This window comes from Rhamphochromis sp. 'chilingali', assembly GCF_963969265.1.
Source record: "Rhamphochromis sp. 'chilingali' genome assembly, chromosome: 2".
In the NCBI taxonomy this organism is placed as follows: domain Eukaryota; kingdom Metazoa; phylum Chordata; class Actinopteri; order Cichliformes; family Cichlidae; genus Rhamphochromis; species Rhamphochromis sp. 'chilingali'.
The window spans coordinates 5,395,444-5,417,034 of record NC_137930.1 but is presented as its reverse complement, the minus strand read 5'-3'; the positions used below and the strand labels follow the sequence as shown (position 1 = coordinate 5,417,034).

General features: G+C 42.2%; 2 protein-coding genes across 2 annotated transcripts; one reads left to right on the top strand and one right to left on the bottom strand.

The window, feature by feature from the left end:
• Window positions 1–158: 158 nt before the first annotated feature.
• Window positions 159–9,370, top strand: gabarapl2 (GABA(A) receptor-associated protein like 2). The gene is made up of 4 exons (XM_080875825.1): window positions 159–366; window positions 1,531–1,586; window positions 2,496–2,668; window positions 6,318–9,370. The coding sequence occupies exons 1-4, from the start codon at window positions 333–335 to the stop codon at window positions 6,430–6,432; spliced, it is 378 nt and encodes a 125-aa protein (XP_080731951.1). The 5' UTR covers window positions 159–332; the 3' UTR covers window positions 6,433–9,370.
• A 1,399-nt stretch (window positions 9,371–10,769) lies between these two features.
• On the bottom strand, window positions 10,770–20,409 carry adat1 (adenosine deaminase tRNA specific 1). The gene is made up of 9 exons (XM_080875824.1): window positions 20,109–20,409; window positions 19,812–19,880; window positions 19,674–19,728; window positions 19,458–19,588; window positions 17,447–18,038; window positions 14,390–14,535; window positions 13,779–13,878; window positions 13,606–13,692; window positions 10,770–12,022 (listed from the first exon to the last, which is right to left on the bottom strand). The coding sequence occupies exons 1-9, from the start codon at window positions 20,290–20,292 to the stop codon at window positions 11,890–11,892; spliced, it is 1,497 nt and encodes a 498-aa protein (XP_080731950.1). The 5' UTR covers window positions 20,293–20,409; the 3' UTR covers window positions 10,770–11,889.
• Window positions 20,410–21,591: the final 1,182 nt, after the last annotated feature.

Genomic DNA, 21,591 nt, shown 5'->3' with positions numbered 1-21,591 from the left:
TTGTCATCTTTCACATTTTCCAAAACCCCCCAATGTGCCTGATTACACTCTTTGCCCGGCCGAAGATGGCCCCCGGACCTTATGGTTGACACCCTTGCATTCGTAGCTGGACTGAGAGCACTTGAAGGCAGCACCAAAACCATCAGCACCTCCCCTGTGTCAGACAGTGACGTCACCTCCCTGATAGACGGACAGCTGAAAGCTCCTGGCTCAGCGGGGTTGTTGACGTTTTGTTTTGACCGCTTTTGTCTGGATTTTTGGACATTATCCGCAGATTCAGAAGCCCGCCTTTCGACCCTGCCGTCACGCGTCAGTGCGGGGATCCAGCAAAGATGAAATGGATGTTTAAAGAGGACCATTCCCTCGGTAAAGGGGTTTGGATTGTTATGAAACGAGAGATCTTGTCATGTCACGCACCCTCCGTTCTGTCTTTTTCTCCGCATCCATTGTTGCCATCTCATCCCATATAGGTGTAGAAATGTATTGCTTGCCTCAGCATATAAATCCATGATGGCTGATGCTGCATGGCTAGCAACTAATGCTAAGATTATTCTTGCAAGTGTTATGACCGCTGTCAAAATCCGGCTCACCTTTCATATCCCTGATGCATCCAATCAATCCTACCCCGAAATGTGTTTTTCCACTGCATGCATGTTCTTAACCAAAATGCATTTAAAAATCCCACAATTTAATGTTGCTTTGCCTATATGTAATCACTACTTAAAACCCTGTGGTAATAACATGATTAAGGGCTGTCAGGGACTGTTGTGGCAAATTCGGCTGTATGCAGTAGGGCTACAACTTTTTGTGTTGGTTCATGCTGCTGGGTAACCCCCTCCAGGGTCTATTTAACTAGGCCTTATAACTTAAATGGGTACTGAAGAGGGCTTCCTCAGTGATTCAGAGCTGGTAACACCTAACACAAACAGTGTAAGTGTTATTATGTTTATTAATAATGTGCCAGAATTTGGAACTGAGTTTGGTGTAAAGTTCTCTCCAAATTTAGATTGCTGGAACGGCTTTGCTCCTCAGCCTTTGTCTCCATACTCTCTTCAGATAATCTCGAAGTTCCTTTTTAAAGAAACACACAGCAAAAGTAGGCCTCTTAACTGGGCTAATGAAAGTGTGCACCTAAATGAAGCACACATCTTCTCACCCATCACCTCATCCTCTCTGACCTCTGTTCATTGTTTTCCCTGCTGCAGGCAGTCTTTCCTCCAATAGATGCTCTTTCCTCCTCCTGATATAATAATCACTTAATAAAAGCTGCTGATGTGACTTACTACTGATCTGTGACAGTAATGCCTTTAAGTGTCCACTTTAACACACATGATCACACTGTGAGTTGATGTTAGAAGGCATCCGCCGCTCTGTCTGCGTAAACTGCAGTCAACCTTAATGCTGTGCTTGAATGTGCATTTGAGCCGATATATCTGACTAGCCTTGGCTTGAAAGGCCAGAGGAATCCCAAGAGGCCTCGCTCAGCCCTTTAATCTCTGACTTCCTGTTTGTTTCCTGTCTCTCCTTCAGAGCACCGATGTGTGGAGTCAGCCAAAATACGCAACAAATATCCTGACAGAGTACCGGTGAGTTGTGGGGGAGGGCAGTCACCCAAAACCTGCTAAATTCACATCAGGATTGGGTAAATGTGCAGTCCTCTGGCATTGTTTAAATAAGCAGAGCTGTAGGCCCGTAGCAAGAAGGATGGTCCTTCTCATCTTTAGCCTGGAGGATGCAACATTCACGGTTTCCATAAAGAATTTGAGATTCTGATTGACCAGACCACCATCCATTTTCTTCTGCCTATCCGGGCAGAAAATGACCACAGGACAACTTTCCATTTCTCCTCAGTCTGTCTTAATTAAGTTAGGCCCCAGCAGAGTGCCTAGGTCTGTTCAGTTTGTCTATTTTTTCCATTGACCATGGTTTACTAATGTATTCCTAAGCCCATGCAGTGATTACTATAGAGAGCAATGTCTGTCTCTAATGCAGTAGAACATGAGGACCCCAGAGATCAAAATTTAAAATTAGTTTTCAGCCTTGTCCCTTGTGCAGTGGGATTTTCCCTCCTTTGTCTGAATCCTTTAATGATGTTGTGCGTCACAGACGCAGCGACAACCTGGGCACACTCTACCTCTCGCACTATGGCAGCTGGGATGGGCCACAGTTATGGCTCTGTGACGTTTGGTGTTGCATTCAGCCAGTGAAAATTGCAAATGCAATAAAAACATGCGTGGATAGAAGAAGGACTATCAGCCATGGATTGTGACGCACCTTAAAACCTTACAAGTACCTTGCTGCTGAGGGCTTACTGGTGACATATGTTCTTACAACTTCACTCACAGACATTATTGTAAGGCTAAGCTTAATGGTCAGCCAGAAGCTTTCAGATAGGGAGTGCAGGTGTTTGCTACAGTATTGGGAGATTTGTGGCCCACACACAGCATGACCACAGTGTGTAAGAATGCATTTGTCTGTTAATGTGTGCACTCCAGGTGATAGTGGAGAAGGTTTCTGGCTCTCAGATAGTGGACATAGATAAGAGGAAGTACCTGGTGCCCTCTGACATCACTGTGGCCCAGTTCATGTGGATCATCAGGAAACGCATCCAGCTGCCTTCAGAGAAAGCCATCTTCCTCTTCGTTGACAAAACGGTCCCCCAGTCCAGGTGAGAGTGCGCTGCGTTCTGCAGCAAGTCAGTAGATTTAAAGGTCAAACTCATGAGTGTGCACCACAGAGACCAAAAAACCTTGTGCCAACTCATTCTTCTCGATAATTTTATTGAATGTAAATGTGTTAGATGATTTGAACTTTTTTTGAGTTTAACAATACCTTTGAAATAAATATTTATGCTGTATATTGTTAATATTTACTTTGAATTGCATGAATTGTACTCTGTAGTTGTAGCTTAAGAAAGAAATGTGAGTTACGTTGATTTTTTTAGCATCTGTTCTCCTCACTCAGATGTCTCCTGGGAACCAAGAATTAACTGATTCGAGTTTAGTGGTTTTTGGCCATATCGCCAGAATTCATTACATAGTTACAGCAAAATTTCTGCAATAAATACATAAAAATAAATATGTTTAAAATCTGTTAGCCACATTTTACCCTGGATCAACAGCCTGACGTTATCAAAGCTGTAATGTGCGCACTGTGTGTTACCTAAAATGTGTTTAACCATTCATCTTGTGTAACTGATGAGCAGGATCGTATGTAGAAGTATTTCTTATCCAGCTCCATTTGAGTCTGAAGCTACACTTTCACCTCAATCAAAACTTTCACCAGTTTTAAGATGGAATAAGCTTCATGGTTGTTGTAAGGTTAAGTAAACAAAGAAACTGGAAGCACAGCTGAACTTGGTGTATACAGACAAACATGAACAAGAATAAAAGAGTAATATATTATCATAATTTAAAACACCAAGTACATAGGGGCTAATCCTAATGTTAGCAGCTTTATCAATGGTATGGGTAAACAGTGGAATAGATGGAAATAATAGAGGTAGGTGAATATTATAGAAGGGGTGGGGGCGTCAAGGGTGGATCGATCCAAATATCGGTAGTATCGATACTAGCGCTGGTATTGGTATTGGAGCAATATTAGTGCGATAGCATCGATACTTTGTTTCTCTCCTCTAAGTTCTGTGCGTTGCTCCCATTCACCAGAAAGAAGTCATGTCTGTGTAAACACTGCTCCTCTTTGGACACTTTGCTGTCCTGTGTTTAGTTGCCCTTGGGTCACGTGTCCTACCGGCACTAAACAGCTGTAAATACTAAAAACAGTGATACTGTATGTATTCGAAGAAAATTCTCTTCTGTGGCTACACCATCAACCATAAAAGACCATGAAAAAGCACAAGAAATGAAGAGAGGAGGTAATGTGTATGTAAATTCCTCAAATTGACCCAGACAGACAGAGCTCGCTGTCACAGTCCTTTCAGAGAGGCAAAGAATATCCAGGTAGCTCACGTAGTGGTGAAGCTAATGTTAAATAATTCAGTTCATCAGCGCAACTTAACGTGGACGTGTTATTGTCCACCGTAATTGTTAGTGGTCATTGAATTATGTTCATGATGATTCATCTTATAAATCATGACACATCACTCTCCACCATATATTATTTTTACTATAGTGCTTTGCACTTAAGGTAGATATTGCACAGGGATCAGCAGTTTTCTAGGTGTGAGTGTTGAGTAGCCTGATGGTCGATGGGAAGAAGCTGTTTTATGCTCTTTATGCTCCTGTACTTTCTTTCATAAGGCAGCATGAAAGTCTCTCATCTATTCGTCGTTTATTCAATTAAATCCGGTTTTACTTATATAGCACCAATTTCTAACAAAAGTCACTTCATTGTGCTTCATATTGTGAGGCTAAAACCCTGCATTATTAGAAAGAAACCCCAGCAATCACAAGGGACCCTATCAGGAAGCAGTTGACAAAAGTGGGGAGGGCAAACTCCCTGTTAACAGGAAGAAGTGTCCATCAGAAACAAGTAGGTGCAGCCATCTGCTCTGACTGGTGGAGGCGGGACGGGATGGGATCAGAGAGAGGCGGCTTATCAAAGGAATCTGCTTCTGAGTGCTTTGTAGCGCGCTGATACTGCTCTCCTTATTAAAGTCTAGCCACAGCACGTATGCCACCTCTTCACTAACAAAGCAATAATGCTGGAGCCAAATCTAGAACCAGTTCCACAAAAAAGACTGGCTCTGGGACAACGTTTTTTGGCATCGTCTCTACTGATGTGGTTGCTCCAAGTAGTTGTTTAGCAAGAGGATGTCAAAGATGTTTCAGAAGCACAGCTCCTACAGTCCACAGCTTTGATAAATGGAACCAGAAGGAAGAACCACTAGCGGCTCTTTTTTATTTTTAAAACTTAAATTCATTTTTTATGAGGAATTTATTCCACACGTAAATCAGCTGTTGTGAGGAATGTTCATGTTCATGTTGCAAAAACATGCATCTGGCTGTAATCGCTGAGCTCTCAACCTCACGCTCCCATTGAAGGTATTAAACAGACGGCCTGTAGTTTTTATCAGATTTGACAGTGAGTCTAATGAAATTTAGACACACCGACACAGTAGGGCTTAACATTGCTCAGGTCTTTGTCATATTTGACATGACATAACCACTGGTTGCTAAGGAAATGTGCAATGCTAGACTGGTTGGCAGATTTCCCAGGTAATTCTCAGTAATTACTAGTTGTTGTTGTTGTAAAATCGACGCAGTTCCCACCTTTAAAGTAAACGCTGCAGCTAACTTTTACTTTTAAAGGCACACGGTCTGCAGTTCTGCTTCTGCAGTTTAACTTTGAACAGTGTGAAAAGTGCAGGTTTTCTGCAGGCAAACCCATCATTGGTTCCCCACAGAAAACCACGATCTGGGCCTTGAGGGTTAAACTAGGCTAGCCCATAGCAGGTTTGCCCTTTTGGGTTGGCAGTGGGTCTATCCACAGATCTCCCGCATGAACCCTGAGGAGGAACATTTGCTAGAATGATTGTCAAATGCCCAAAACCACAGACAAGTTATCATCACATATCAACTTGTGTCTACAAAATCTCAGTACATGCAGTTAAATCCTGGTACTTAGATTACAGTTTCAAATTACTTTTATATCTGTTCCTCCATTTAAAGGGTGGAGCTGCCCAAATAACTGCTGGGTGGAATTACCAAGGTCACTATAGAGTGGTGAGAGTTGCTTCAAGAAGGATTTTGATATATCTGTGCACTGTATATAAAGAATGCACATAGCTAGTATTGGGCCACACCTCAGGCTCAGCTTCTGAATCCGGTTTTCAGTCTCATTGAATTTCAGTCCTGTGGCATCAGCACATTAACTGTGCACCAGGAGCTTAATGATACGGGTTTCCAAGGCCGAGGAGCTTCTGTCGGTGTAATGTGTTTGTTGCCCAGGCCTTTTTTTATACGGTGTTGGCCTAAAAGTGAATCTATTCCACAATATGCATTTGTTTTAATTGCCAGCAGGGGGCGACTCCTGAGGTTCTTTGCTCTGCGACTTCACGTTCCTGATTACTTAATGGGCTAACTCAAAGTAGTTTGAAGTGATACTGAGTAAAACCTAAATTTAATTTAATAATTATGGTCATGATATGAGTCAGAAACCAGGATATCCGATAGCCGTCTTCCAGCATGTTATTCAGAAGCTCACACTCATGACCTCTCAAAACAAAAAGATGAAGGTGGCATAAACACTCGGCGCAGTAATGCAATGGTGTCGAATCTGTCTTTAGGTAAAGCCTGTAGACATGACTGACTCTGTTTTGTGCATCATCTAACTATTCGGTTTTTACTGTGTTTCAGTCTGACGATGGGCCAGCTGTACGACAAGGAGAAGGACGAGGACGGCTTTCTGTACGTGGCCTACAGCGGAGAAAACACCTTTGGTTACAAGGCCTTTTATACAGCACAGGGTTAATGCATAACTGATTACTAGTTTCTCTCTCACACGCTTGCACACACACACACACACAAAACCCCAAACACACCGACACATTAGGGCTTAACATATACTGGTGCATAGTGCTTCAGAAATTGGCCTTTACATGTGTTACACAGGTAACGCACCTACACATTTGGCACTCGCATTTCTGATCAGCTTTTGATACTTAAAACTGCTCATTTATGATGCGAGTTTGCTACAATAAACAAACTTTTTTCCCCAGATGCTTGGATGATGTAAAAAACAAACAAACAAACGCTGAACTTTATCATGATCTCCATTTCAAGGCCAGTTACTGAGAGAATTATCTTTAACACTGCCGCGAATCTGAATAACAGTCATGTACATTAAAGCCACTTCAGATACCATTCATCATCCTGGCACTGTTAATAAACACACACACACACACACACACACATGCACAAACCAATCATTATGTGACACAGTCATGCTCCATTTTATTTGTTGTCACAGATATTTATGTTCAGTGGAAGTGAGAAAGAGACGCAGTAATCCTGTGACTAGAATACTTACCCGCATTCTTTGTATTGCTCATCATATCATGTATGAAATGTTCACCACAAGACAAAAGATACTCGTTAGAAGGCCCAGGATAGGCTTGAAGGTTGATCATAAGCACGTGAATGTTAGCCGGCGCCACTCCTCGGGATGTTACCGAGACTGCTCCAGCCCGACGGTAGTCTCTCGGCACAGGATGTTGTGCTGGATAAACACGAATTCATTGAACTGCTTCAAAAAATCCAACACTTTACTTGAAGTTTTAAAATACCGTCAGAAAAAACAACAACATATAAACAAAATACAATTAATGACAAAACAACCTTGTAATTAATAAAACCTTAATGAATATTTCCTCAATTTAGAGACACAAACAACCGAAGCCTCGTTATTTATTATTATTAATTCACTGAACTTTTAAAAATGTAACATTTCTGTTCAAACCCATTAAGTTCTGAAATGTTCAGTGGGAGTTATTCTATGAATATTACACTGACAGCACTAATAAAATATTCCAACAGTCTTCTGATTCCCCCTGATTCATAATAACCTGTGAATGAGTTTAGCTAAATATAAATGATGTAATGGTACAAGTCAAACATATTGACCGCACCCAGATAGCAAGGAGACACTGAACAGATGTTGATTTTCATTCTGAACCGTCAGAATCGTCAGGATGGAAATGTCAACACAAAACCAATGTTGAAACAACATTGAAATACCGATGAAACCTGACACTGACATTGAAATAACATTGATTCACTGTTGTTCTGTCATCGTTGGTTGTTGATCTATTTATAGTTGACAAGGTGACAACAATCACGTTGAAAAACCATCGATTTATGGTTGAGCGGGAAATTAAAGCTGCTCACACTCAGCTGCGGTGTATATTTAGCACTGAGAGTTTCATGTTCCTGCCAACTTTGTTGTCACTGCACACTCAGATTTGCACATGTGCTGGTCTGTCACCGTGCAACATGGATGACCGGAGTGTCGCGTTACCGTCTTAGCCAGCGTGCGCAAGCGTGAGCGGCCGGGAGGTGACTGCAGTTCACAGCTGTGGGTGAACTTCTCTCCTTTTTCTTTTTCTAATCCAATATTTAAATTTTAGCATTCAGTGTTTTATTTTTACTACCTGTGTCTTGGGGTGCAGTCGAGTCCTTATGTGACATTTAATTAAAAAGTAAAGCTATTTGAATTGTATTAAACTCGTGTGAACGTTTATGTTTAAATCCTGTTTAACATTTAATTATGGGCTCATTAACCACAATAATAAAGAGCTCGCTATTTATTTGCGATTTTTATTTCTGGGAAACCTCATCCCTCATGAAATGTGATTGGGAATTGAATATTCACAGATCTGTAATTAAATTGTTTTGCGCGAGTCCTGCTGTGTCTTTTGTGTTATTAATGAGCTGTGATAACTGGGATTTACACTTCAGTGCATTGCACCATTTCACTTTAGGGAGCTCAAAAAATGGACAGTAAAGAGCCGAAAGGATGAAATCGTCATTAAAACGGAAACGTCTTGGCTACTCAGAAAACACACTTAAAACCAGGGCTGAAGGATGTATTCAGGTCTTTACTTAAAAAAAGTAATTAAGTAAGTAAAACTATATTTATAGGGGCAAGGATAAAAAAAAAACAGCATTAAAAAATGAAAAATGTGACAAAACAATCACCATAAAGTGATTGAAAAACTTACAATTCAACAGAATCTTTTCTGAATGTGTCATGAGATTTAAATATGAATTTTAAAACAACGGGAGAACTATCGGGTTAATAAACACGGAGGTCCCACTCTATTTTTGGCTTTATAGGCTTGCAAACATGGCTGGAGCGAAACCTGCGTTTAGAAATGACGCGCCGTGCTTTGTCATTAACTTCAAGTAAAGTGTTGTTTGTCTGCAAAGCATTCACAGCCTTTTCATCTCTCAGCTCTCACGTTGCATTCAATATGACTTCAAGCTTGTAACTGAGATAATAAACTTGTATTTAAAAAGTTTAACAAATTCAAAGACCAATGGAGCCAAAGGATGACGTTTCATACACACAGACTTATGGCCGGAGGAGATGCCTCCTGCTGGCAGGTTTAAGACTCGCACTGGCTTCATTTTGCACACCTGAAAGTTACACCTGTCCGTCCACTGCAGAGCGTCTATGGATGACTCTGAGGCTGAACTTTTAGTTGCACCTGTAGTTTCTGGTGCTGGTTTCCACCCATCATTTGACCTCGTTGCAGTTTTCATGTCTGCGCTCCACAAAGCTGGTTCACTGTCTGATGTTGTGTAATATGCATTGGTAATTCTTATTTCATCAGTGTTGTATGAATATAAAACATATCTTAAAGACATAAATAAATTTTAGATATCTGATAAAGGGAAGGTAGCTGGAAGACCTGACCAATAAAAACTAATGTAAAATTTACGGTGTGGTCTTTGACTTGGTGGTTGCACTGTAGAGTTTCACAGCTGTGTCCCTATTTTTAATGCTTCATACACATAAACACTACATGATGATGTAAGGGGGTCCGAGGAAGAGGCGCACAATTAAAGGCAGAATCGTCCACTTTAATAAAAACCTAGAGATTTAATGATGAGCACTGATCGTGTTGACAGGCTTGTAAAAAGATGTAACACAAAAATGCTCCATGCAGCAAAAGCTGACATTTCCTAGTTTTTTTTATACTTTATGTCTTATAATGCATCAACGTAGATTAACTTCATTAGCCCTCACCTTTCAGACTTAATCTACTGGAAAAGCATGAAGTTTTCAATCCGACGCCTTTACAGCAGAGTTCAAGCTCACTTCTTTTTAAAGGGGACAGTTTTAAATACTGTTGCTCTTAAAATGCATCACCTCATTTATTTCCCTCAAGCCCCTGGTCTTTCTAATAAATCCATAGTCTTTGCTGATAACATGAGTTATTCTCTTGAAATCATTTGGAGCATCTCTGGAAGTCGAAGCTCCAACTGGGAAACATCACAGTGGAATAGATTCACACATAGATACACAGAAGTGATCATTAATCTACTGAGTCAGAGTTTATAAATAAATTATCCTAATATTTGTCAAATACTGTGTGCCACATTATCTGTGACAGATATTCATGTTCTTCAGGTTCAGTGATATCGAAGTCGGCCGTGGCCATGGACCCTTTAAAGTCTAACTACTGCCAGATACATTTACTGGCTTAATCAGCCACTCACGTGGCAGAAACTGTGCATTTAGGGTCAAGATGACCCGTTGAAGTTTAATCTGGGCATCAGAATGGGTGATTTAAGTGACTGTGGGTGGTTTTCTTCAGGAAATGTTTCCAGCACCTTGTCGAATTAATGCCACACAGAATTAAGGCACCTCTGAAGGCAAAAGGGGTCAAGGTGTGTCTAAAGAAGTGAGCGTTTGCCCCTGGTTCAGTTTTCCTGTAAGGTCTGTTTAATCGGACCTCATGGGCTGAATCAATACTTCAAATATAAAACTCTGCTTTTTCTGTATTAGTCCAACGCTCACAGACTAAAATTATGAAGCTGTTAAAAGATTCTCTTGAATCTAAAATATGATTGATATTGTTTTCCCTTGGCTTGTAGTGCTTTTATTCATCTGATTATTGAATTGTGCAGTTCTGGAAACATCAGCTTTCTCTCTAATGGAAAAGAACTACAATGAATCCCCTCATGCCAAGGGAAAAAAAATCCAACCGAAAACTTGCATTAACCTCAGGTTTATTTATGCAACTATCCATATATTTAAAAAAACAATATAAAGAATTTAATTCAATTTTATTAATACAGCACACAAAACACAATGAGGTGCTTTATATTGAAAGGTAAAGACTCTATAATAATACAGAGAAAACACACAGCTTTCTATGAGCAAGCACTTGGTGACAGTGGGAAGGAAAAACTCTCTTTTACCAGGAAGAAACCAGGTGCAGGGAGAGGCAGCCATATGCCACGACCTGTGGTTATTTTTCCCCTGAGCTACAGACGAGCTTGCACTGATGTAATCAGATGTCTGCAGCCCAGTTCTCTGCATCTCTACGATGGATGTGACGAAAACAGCTCAAAATCGCTGAAGAATGAGAATGAGAAAATTGAGGGCATCCTGGACATAAGCCACCATGTGCTGTTTGTCATTAGCAGAGAGGAAATAGCAGGAATCAGCTGAGCCACATCACCAACTGAACTGATCCTCTGTCCCTGCACCGTGGTCCTGAATGAACGACCTAACTGTTTGTGCAGAAATGTGCAGCTTTACCTTTTTCTTCACAACAATGTGTCCTACACAGGCCGAGTTAACAAACTGGTGCGAAAACGTTTTTGCAGGGTTCAAACCACTGCCAGAAAGTAACTGCTGGTCGTTTCCTTACGATGAAATTAGAAAGCTTTTCCCAGAATTTGCCAGTTCAACCTGATAAACCAACTAAAGCAATTCCTTTGATTCCAAATTTTGACATAGTCTGGGACTTCAGGAGTATCTTCATGTTTTTAGTGCAGGACGCATTCAAACTAGGAGTGAGACTGGAGGCTGTGTTTTCCTGTGCAGGTATAAATGGCTGTGCGCTTTTAAGAACACCTGGCAGCTGGAGCCACGACATGCACTGTGAAAATAAGCCATCGTGTGTGCTGCATTACCAACAGTTTCAAACAGCGTGACAGCGCAGAGCGTCCTGCTGAGGCAAACCTGCACTGCAGACCAGCTGAGCCAACACACACACAGGAAGAGAGGAAAAAGACAGCGCAAATTAAAGAAGCCAAGCTTGTCCTTTCATTAAAAGGGTGCCGCAATCCTTTCTGTTCTCTGCAGCATGTTTGAAATCCGAGTTTCACAAGGTCAAACCTTGGGCGACCCTTGACCTCTGAGTTTCTCCTACAACAAAGCTGCTTTGTCATCAAGCCTGTCGAGAGTGAGTTGTCAGTGGAAGAGGAGGAGGTTTCTGTCACTGCGCGGCCACAGAGGGAATGCCTGACTGCGCAGCTGCTGCCAGGCCTGCTGGTACGACTGGGAGGCCTGCTTGTAGTCCCAGTAGGTCTGCAGCTCTGCTTTCCTGGACACATGTAAGAAAAGAAAATCCTCGATGTAAAGCAAGAAGCAAAAATTATTACTCTAAGTTACTTTTAAACCACTACAGAAGTACAAAAAAACCCCATTGGCTGAAACTGTTCGTGCAGATTGCTGCTACAACCTGTTAGCACGTAAAATGAGCTGAAGTTTAAGTTCTGTAATAAAGATTCAAAATACATCATTCAAAGGGAGAAAGTGGATTACTGTGTGTTAGATAGGAGAAACAGATTGTTCAAATATCTGCTGGTTACCGTGGTTACTTGAGCCACTGTAGTAAAGAAGAACATCTTGTAGATAAAGTGATCAGGACTGGCTCTCAAAAGGCAGATTAACGATTGATTTCCCTCAGCTGCAACTTCCTCCTTCGTCTGCCGTTTCTCCTCCTCGGACGTACCTTTGTCATTAAGTCCTGTCATTGTGCTGAGCTGAGTGTTTACAATATGTCTGTTGTGTGTGGGCCGTATCAGGTTTTCTGACAAACACAAGGACCTTTGTCCTCCATTGTTAGTCATCAGAGTTTCATTTTCTCAGATTCATTTTCAGGAGACCTACTGTCATCCTGAAGCCATTCTTCCACATAAATGTAGCACAGCACACTATGTGACAGGATCTCCAAAAACAAAGACGATGCAAACAAAGTAGCCGTGTGACAGACTTAATATAAGTACACAGCCAGGGATTCAACTGCAAGGACCAATTTTCACAGAAAAAAACCTTACAGATTCCTGTCGAGTGCAACATGAAACCGCAGCAGCCTTGGACAGTCCTTTATTTGGCAACAGCCTGGCATGACTGCACCACGGTGGTGGTTTTATCCATAGTTTAACAGGTAACAAAATGAGAGCAGAACAAAGGCACCAGCCGAGAGAAACAGTACCTCCAGCATGTCCTGGATTGGCCCTTTAATCTCCTCACAGCTGGACACCACATCCTCAGCTCATCTCTAAAGGAGAGCCCGAAACCTGCCGAAGTCCAGCCGCTACCCGGAACTCATGGCCAAAAGTGAGGTAAGGAACAGAACACAGCACCCTTCTCCACCTAACCTGGTGCATGTGAGATCCACATGACCTTAGATTTGGAGAAGCTGCTAACTCTGAGCTCAGTCACTTCAGACTCGATTACAACTTGCTCCAGTGCAAGCTAAAGGTCACTGCTTGATGAAGCCTTAATACGAAAGCTTAATACAAAAAAAATCAAAAATCACCTGATAACTTCATAAAGTGATCAGTAAACATGAAGCCAATCAGCAGCAGCATAGCACACAAGTCTGAAAAAGTGCACACACAACATTTTAACCCACAGCAGGCTGGAAATCTAAGACTGAGGAATTCAAACCAACCCCACCTGTTTAATACGAGCGTAACAGTCAGATTGCATAACACGATTTCCAGTAATGAACATTTCACAGTGATGTGAACATTTCCTTAGTGATTGGTGCACGTAGTTTTATGTGAATGAGAGTTGCACAAACTGAGAGAAGCTGCACTGTTCTTCAAATATTGCAGCTCTCGTTGGAGCGTTTTCAAAAGCTGCAGCGAGTTTCTGAAAGAGCCAATTGTTTGTTACCTGAGAGAGTCGGGGAGAGCCGAGGGATCGGTGGCCGACACCAAAGACAAGAAGGAATGAAAAAGCTCTGATTTGCACAGAAGAGACCTGAAATCAGAGAAGCACGCCGGGATGTTTGAGAACACAGCAAACTCACATGGTACTCATGTATGATGACAGTGGATTGGTTCTACCTGGCTTTTGCTGTTCCCAGGGCCTTCTTGGTGACTCCGTGTTTGTAGCCGTTAGCGGTGACATCTAGTGGCTGCTCTGTTACGTTACACCAGCTGATGGCTGAAACACAGGGAGCAAACCTCAGATACACGCCGAGATTGCAGCTCAGTGCTGGAGCAGTTTAAACACAATTAAAACTTTAATTGAAACCGTAAAAACTGCTTCACTGAGTGAATGGGTTAAATGCAGAGAGGAATTTCCCCACGGGGATCAATAAAGTATACATTATTATTATTATTATTAAAAAACTGATACCATTAACAGAAAGAGACAGCTGCAAACTGGACCTAAACTGAGAGAGGCCTGCAGCGAGGCAGACACCCTGAGTCTAGCAGATACTCTTGATCTGAAATCCTTTCTCATCTCATGCTCAGTTCCTCCACTAAAGCAAGTGGAGGAACTAAAGCAATTTCCCGATTGGGTGATCCTCACAAACAGAAGGTCTAAGCTGCAGGTGGGTGTGGCTTCTTTGAGATGACTATATTAGGGATAGTCCATGGTTGATGTCAAGTGTTGACATCTAGTTTTTTGGCACTTACAAATAATTTGCAGAATACGTGGACAGTCCTACCTGCCCCGCAGGGGGAGATGCGGCCCTGGCCGGCCTGGTGCTGGAGCTCAGTTTGGGCTTGGCTGAAAGGAAACTCCAACGTGGCCTGGAGCAGCTCGGGCGGACGTACGGCGAAACCGGCAGGGAGGTCCGATACACAGGCGCACCTGACAGCACAGAAGCACTGCATTTAATTGAGTGTGGTCTGATTTGATGAAGACTATTCACTGCCTAACACCTGCAGTGCTGCAGGTGTTCCACTAAATTCCACAGAATTTAGCAGCTAGAAAATTCCCACATGATTAAAGTGATATCAAAGCAGTTCTTTATTGTTGCATACTGAGGCGTCAAAATGCATTATCTTCATGGGTGAAAGAGTTCATTGTCTGTGTAAATAAGTGATAATCACACAAACTGACAGCTACCTTGATGTAACCACTTAGCCCGATTACAGATGTTAGGCTGTCAGAAGGCAGATAAAGGAAAGATATCCTGGTTATACGGCCCAAGGAAGTGGTTTTTAAACCAGCACCAGTTGGTGCCTGTCCAACATGCACACTGCAACAAGAACACTATGCTGTCTTAAGTATTTGCTCGTCTGCTTTCACGTGCATATGAACTTGAGTGACATCCCATTCTTAATCCATGGGGCTTAATATGATGCTGGCCCACCCTTTGCAACTATACCAGCTTCAACATTTCTGGGAATGTAGGAGTGTGTTAGTGGGAATTTTTGACCAGGAATCCCAAATACAGGAAGGTCTGGAACTGGCTCTGTTTAAAAGCCCTAATCTCTGAATCCCATGAGCATTACCCAGTAGGCAAACACAGCTTAGATGGAGCCAGGGAGGAGACTCACCCAGCTCAAACTGGTACTCAGCCCTCCGGATGCTGATCCTGAAGGTGTGCTTGCCAGGGTGGCTAAGCCCGCTTCCTCTTCAGCCACACCCATTACCAGCAGCTCTCCTCTAAATCTGTGTACTTGGTAACTGACTGGTTTAAATGCAGTAGCTTGGAAAATTAAGCCCCAAGGATCTGTTCATTTTTAAGGTTAAAGTAACATGTAAGAACCCACTGAGTGACGTTCTAATTAAATGCAGATTTTTACCTTTGAGGTTTCACACAAGGTTAAAAAGGAAGTGTCCACTGTTAAAAACGGTTCTTTTGATTCTTAGGGCCAAAAAGACACGGCTCAAAAGTGGTCTTTTACTTTAAAAAATGATCTTTAATCTTACATATCCCGGGATATGGAGACTGAGCACACACAGAAACGCCTGCTCACATCAGCCAGTCTCAAGCAGAAAACAGGAAGCCAGGTTATTTATGTACCTCTCGACGTCACATACAGTTTCATTACACACAAAACTTCTTCTATTCAGTTCCTCTTTTCTGTGTCTGATTTATTAATATGCCTGTGCACTAAAACTTCTTGTGCAGCTTGCAATAACTTCCCCTTTCTAAGGTCTGTTGCCAGGGCAACCTGTCTAGACTTAGTCTCACTCTGTCGGTTCCTCATATTCTACAAAAAACATGCAGTTTCTGGTCAGCCTGTAACCTAGTTTTACACTGAAGTCTGGGCCTCTCTTATATAAACCAATAATAATCAGCATAAAAGCATTTAAGATTATATATATATTACCTAACACCACCTTTTAGACTTTTTGAATGCAGGATGTTTTACCAAAGCAATTTAGCAGGAGCGAACTAGAGCCAAAAAAATCTCTTGAATCATACGTATCCAATAAACTTCTCTAAGCTAGTGCTGGTTTTGTTTGATTTTGAGAGAGATTGACCAAATAATGAGCACATCCAGGTGAGACGATGCACTTATCTCTATTTCGTGTTGACATAAATAATCCCAGAGGAATACAGGGGAAATCCAAATCTGCTCAAAGTTATCAGCTGCAGGACATCAGTGGAATTCTTTGGAAGCTGTAATCTAGCAGGAAAACAACAGAAATCCAGATCCTCTTCAATTTATAATCAAACATGACAAAATGAGTAGAGAAAACCCCCAAAAAAAATTTCCAAATGTGAACTCTTTGATCCAATCTTCTGTAAGGCTCGTCTCCCAGGAGACAAAAGGATGAACAGCTCGTCTCTTCTGCTTAAAACAACAAGGCTTCGCTCACGGTCTCCACTCTAATTCGCTCCAAAGGGGTTCTGTCAGGCTGAGGTTAGGATTCTGTGCAGGCCAGTCAAGTTCTTCCACACCAAACTAGCTCATCCATGTCTCTATGCACCTTGCTTTGTGCACTGGTGCGCAGCCGTGTTGGAGAAGGAAGAGGCCATCCCCAAACAGGAACAGTCTTGGTGTGCTGAGGCATTCAGGGGCCGAGCCCAATTCCTCCAGAACAACTCCACACCATAACCGCCGCCCTCCACCAAACTTTACACATGGCACAATTCAGTCAGACAGGTACCGTTGTCCTGGCAACTGCCAAACCCAGACTTGTCTGTCGCATTTACAGACAGGGTAGCATGAACATGCAACATTGTTCTGGAGTCCAGTGGCCTCATGCTTTACAGCACCGATGCTTTGCATTGCACTTGGTGACGTAAGGCTTGGATGCAGCTACTCCACCATAGATACCCACTCCATGAAGCTCTCTGCAAACTGTTCTTGAGCTAATCTGAAGGCCACATGTAGTGACTAGAACACCTGAATTCAATGATTTAGATAGTTGGCAAAATAGCTGAAGAATTAAGTTCACCATTTAGCAGTTTTTTCTCTCAGGAGTTGGTGGAGAGGACGTGTCTTCGTTCATTGAAAGGCAACTGTTTGCAAACAGGTCGTTTTTCTGGCAGAAACCAAACTGAACTGTGAAGTCATTACACTCATTTCACTTTCATTAATATCTGCTGCATTTAGCTTACTCTAATTGAACCTAACGTTGTTTTACATCAAGGAGGGTCCTTGACATGCTGGTCATGACTGGAACTGTTACATAAACCTTCAATATCTCTATTTGGTGTTTATTATTATCACGAGTTGTGATTACTGGCTCTGTATCTGTTTAGGTGAAGTTTTCACAGCGCATGACTAATAAAAATATAAAGCAGCCGGTTCAGCATTACCTTGTGACCAAAGCTCTCTGCATGACTTCTTGGTCATATGGACACTTTCCCACCACCATGGTGCTGAAGTACAGCGCCTCCTGTAGGTAATGGGACAGCAGTGCACCCTGGAAGCCCAGCACCCCCCAGCGGGCCATCTTGTCGCTGCAGGAGAGGGAGAGAGTTGGCTCTCCTCTGCCGGGCTTTACCCGGAGAACGCCCGGACTGTGATACCCCACCCCAGGCTGCAGAGGGTCAGCTGGGCCACCCGGTACACACTTGGCCCCTGTTCTGTGAATGTCTGAGACCTGATGATGCAGGCCAGTGCCATCAGTTTGAGCCAAGACTGCAGAGCTGCTGGTTTGTGAGGATGTTTCCGATGTTTTGTTAAAGTTCAGCGATCCACGCTGTTCTGTGTCTCCTCTGTCCTCTTCCTTTGTCTCTGCCGTCTCCTCCAGATGAGGCTGCTTAGAGATTCGCTCCTCGCCGGATTCCTCTGCTTTCCTTTTCAGGTCTCCTCCTCCATCAGTCTGTTCATGGCCCTTTACTGATGTGACAGGAGGGCAGGGCTGAGGCTGGCTGTCAGTCATGGGGATGATGGAGGCGTCGCCACCTGGTTTCAGATTGGACAAACAAATGGCATGAGGGCACACTTCTGCATGATTAAAGCCAAGATAGATAAAGGTATGGTTAAAGGTAGAATGCATATGTCTGAAAGACAACAAAAAAGAAAACGCCTGCAAATGCCTCACAGCTAATAACAAATACTACAATGTAAGGCTACGTCCACACTAATGCGTTTTAGTTTGAAAACGCATCATTTTCTCTCCGTTTTGGCCTCCCGTCCACACTGAGACGGCGTTCTCACTCATGGAAAATGCAGCGTTTTGAAAACGCTCTCGAAAACGCGTAATTTGAAAACGGTGCTTTATGTGTCGCAGTGTGGACAGCGAAAACTTTTGACAGCCCTATTAAAGCTTAATATCAGTCCGTACATGCTCCAGAGAGCTTTTCTTCAAATTCTTTAATTCTCACTCGCTTTTGCAACTTTGTACTTTTGCGTTACTCGCAGCAACAACTTCACCTCATTGTCAGTCCATTTAAAAAACTCGGTGCTTTCTCAACGTTTCGCCGCAACGTTTTTCCCATTTTCCTCTATAAACCATTGTGCAATACATATTTACTTTTTTCTTCTTACACCAGATTGTACTTTTTTTCTGTTAATACTGTTTATATGTATATAGTGCATATATTGTGAAGTTTTTGATATATAAAGCTGAAATTTCACAGCAATCATTACAGGTGTCCAAACTTTGGACCATAAAAGTTTCGTGTAAATCAGAGATGATTAAGCAGGTGAGCAACGATGATTTGAGAATTACTTTCTCTCTTTGTTCCCACAGAACTGTGCCGGTCTCAGTTATAGCGCAATGTGCTTTATCACAAATGATCCCTGTTCTCTGCATGAAAAGGCTGGACTGACTTCCTTCACAAACAAGAATAATCATGTCAAGTCCTCAATTATTCATCATCTCATGGAACTAATTTTACCATAAAGAGGTTGGAGAGTTAAACATTAACAATCCTTATCAGAAATGCATCTTTATTATTTATGGGCTAACAATGCCGCTGCTGACTAATATTTAGGTTTACTGCTTAATAAGCGGATGTTAAATGTTATCAGTGGTGAATATTTAACTGTTGCCATATCAACTCTGCATCAAAGCTCAAGAGCTGAAAGACTTTTCAGGCTATTTGTTTGCATCTCTGGCACAAACAGGAGTTATTACATGTTATCATTTATAAAGACCTTCATTACACTCTGCTAGAATGGGTTATGTAATCAAAAAACAGAATAAATCTAAACTGGGTAAGTTACCAAACTACCTCACATTAACTCACAGTAACTACAGCTGATAACCTAGCCACTCTCTGTGTGAGCAACACAGATCTGGTTTGATTTCTTTCCATCTACTTTCTGCTGTGTGTAACTGTATTCGTTATTGTCGCTGTCCTGTGTGCTGACACTCACAGGGAGTGTGGCTGGTAAAAAGGAGGAAGGAAACTCTGGGCCGAAGCTTCCACTTTCCTCGCTCATCTGCTGCACAAAACACAGAGCTGCCCCGACCGCTCACAGCCCCGTGCAGCTCCTGGATCAGGTACCTGCAAATAAAAACGCATACATATACATAAAGCAATCAGCACAGTCAAACAGCCTGCAGTGACACAGGTGGGTTCATACACACACCTGATACATCCCCTCCTGGCAATGACCTCTGCGTGGCTGTCGTTAAGTACATCACCTGAATTAAAAAGGAAAACAAAATTTGGTTTGCACAATCGACACCTTCAGCATCTGAGACACAAAACGTCCATCTGCACACACCTGTGGGACTCATGGCGGTCTGTCCAATACATTTGGTCCCAGTTCCCAGAGAAACAACCTCCATAGCAACTGTGATGGAAAAAGAAAAATATCGCATCACTATACCTCACTCATATCAGTGTCTACAGGTCCGCTGAAATATACATTATGGACATAATTTAGAACAATTTAAAGCCTTTTTCCCCATCTTCAGAAAACTTTAAATGTCTTTTTAGCACTGACGTTTGATAGAAATGGGGAAAAAATGAATGAAACCGGGGTTTCAGAACAGTGGACTGGTCCATCCTGCCGAACAACCTGAATGAGAGTCAGCTCCGCGGGTGATCTGGAGCACAGCGGCCAGCAGGGTCCACTCTCTGCCCGGCTCAGGCTTCCCTCTGCGGGGAAGCTGACTGAAACGCTCGTAGCACAACTTGGCGACTTCATCCGCGCTCACCACATTAAAGCGACGGGGAAGGCGGATGTGAGCACCAGTAGGCATTTCAGATATGATTAAATTCACCGTTAATGTCCCGGTGTCATCCGAACACTACAAAGGTGGCATTTTCATTTAGAACTGCGACTAACTCCGGTGCACTTCCGGCGAATGAGAACGAGAAGTTACTTCCGGTCCCAGCAAAGGAAGAGGTACTTTCACAATAAAAGTCCTCTCTTCAGCACCCTATGTCAAAACATCCACCAACCCTCTTCTGTACGTCACCAAACCACCTCATCCTTACCTCTTGCCTGTGTCCAGTGGGCTGATTAAGTAAACCTCTCCAGCGTACTCACTAAATTTATTGTCTTTCCACCGCTGTAGACATAATCTGTTGTGCCCAGAGCCACAAACTGGACGGCCAATGGGAGACTGAGAGTGAAGATTCACTCAAAGTTTGCGTGCATGGTTACATCCAAACATGCATTTTCAATTATTGTGACCCAGTCGGCCAAACCTAAAACTGCTTCGGGCTGAGCTCTAACTGGGGGGCCCAGGCAGAGTGTAATCCCCCCTACAAAGACAGTGAAATAACATATGTCAACATTCCTCAAGCCGTCTCTTGTCAGTAAAAAGGTGACACCGCTACCCTTGATAATCAGTGTAAAACACCTTTAAAATATTTTTTATTATCTGATTTTTTTAAAACAAAAACCACAAACAAAGCTACAGAGATGGTTCGTTTTTTTAAATTTTCCCTAAACATTTCAATAATATCGTTGATTATTTTTTAAACACAGTAATGATGGCAATCACGACAGCAATTGTGACATGGTGAATTTTTCTATGCAAAGCATGTTTTTATAAATATTCTATTTTGGGGAATTAATCATAAACCACACATAAAAATAAATTTTGAGTAAGGTTATCATTTCATCTTTCTTCAACAGTACAGTATTGTTATTGTGAAGTTCAAATCTGACATCTGGACATTGCTAACCTCCATCATCATTTGAATTTTCCTCTGTAAAGAAGTTATATACACTTTAATGATTGTAAGTCATTATGTAATTTCTGTGCAAAAGTCTCAAGCCGCCCCTCATGGGTGCAAACATATTTACAACTGGAAATACAGTATATAAGGCAAAAACAGTACAATTCTGTACAATTCTAAGGGGCCTGAAAGTCAATATTTGGGATGACCACCTTTACACTTCACCATAGATTGAACTCTGAGGCTGCTTTCATGTCATTTCTTTAAGCACTCTTCAGGAGTAGCTCTCTGAGCTCCTTGAAGGACATTTAAAGCTCCTGTTTGAAAGCCGGCTGCCTTTTTGTTCCGTCCTCTATCAGAATGATCTCACA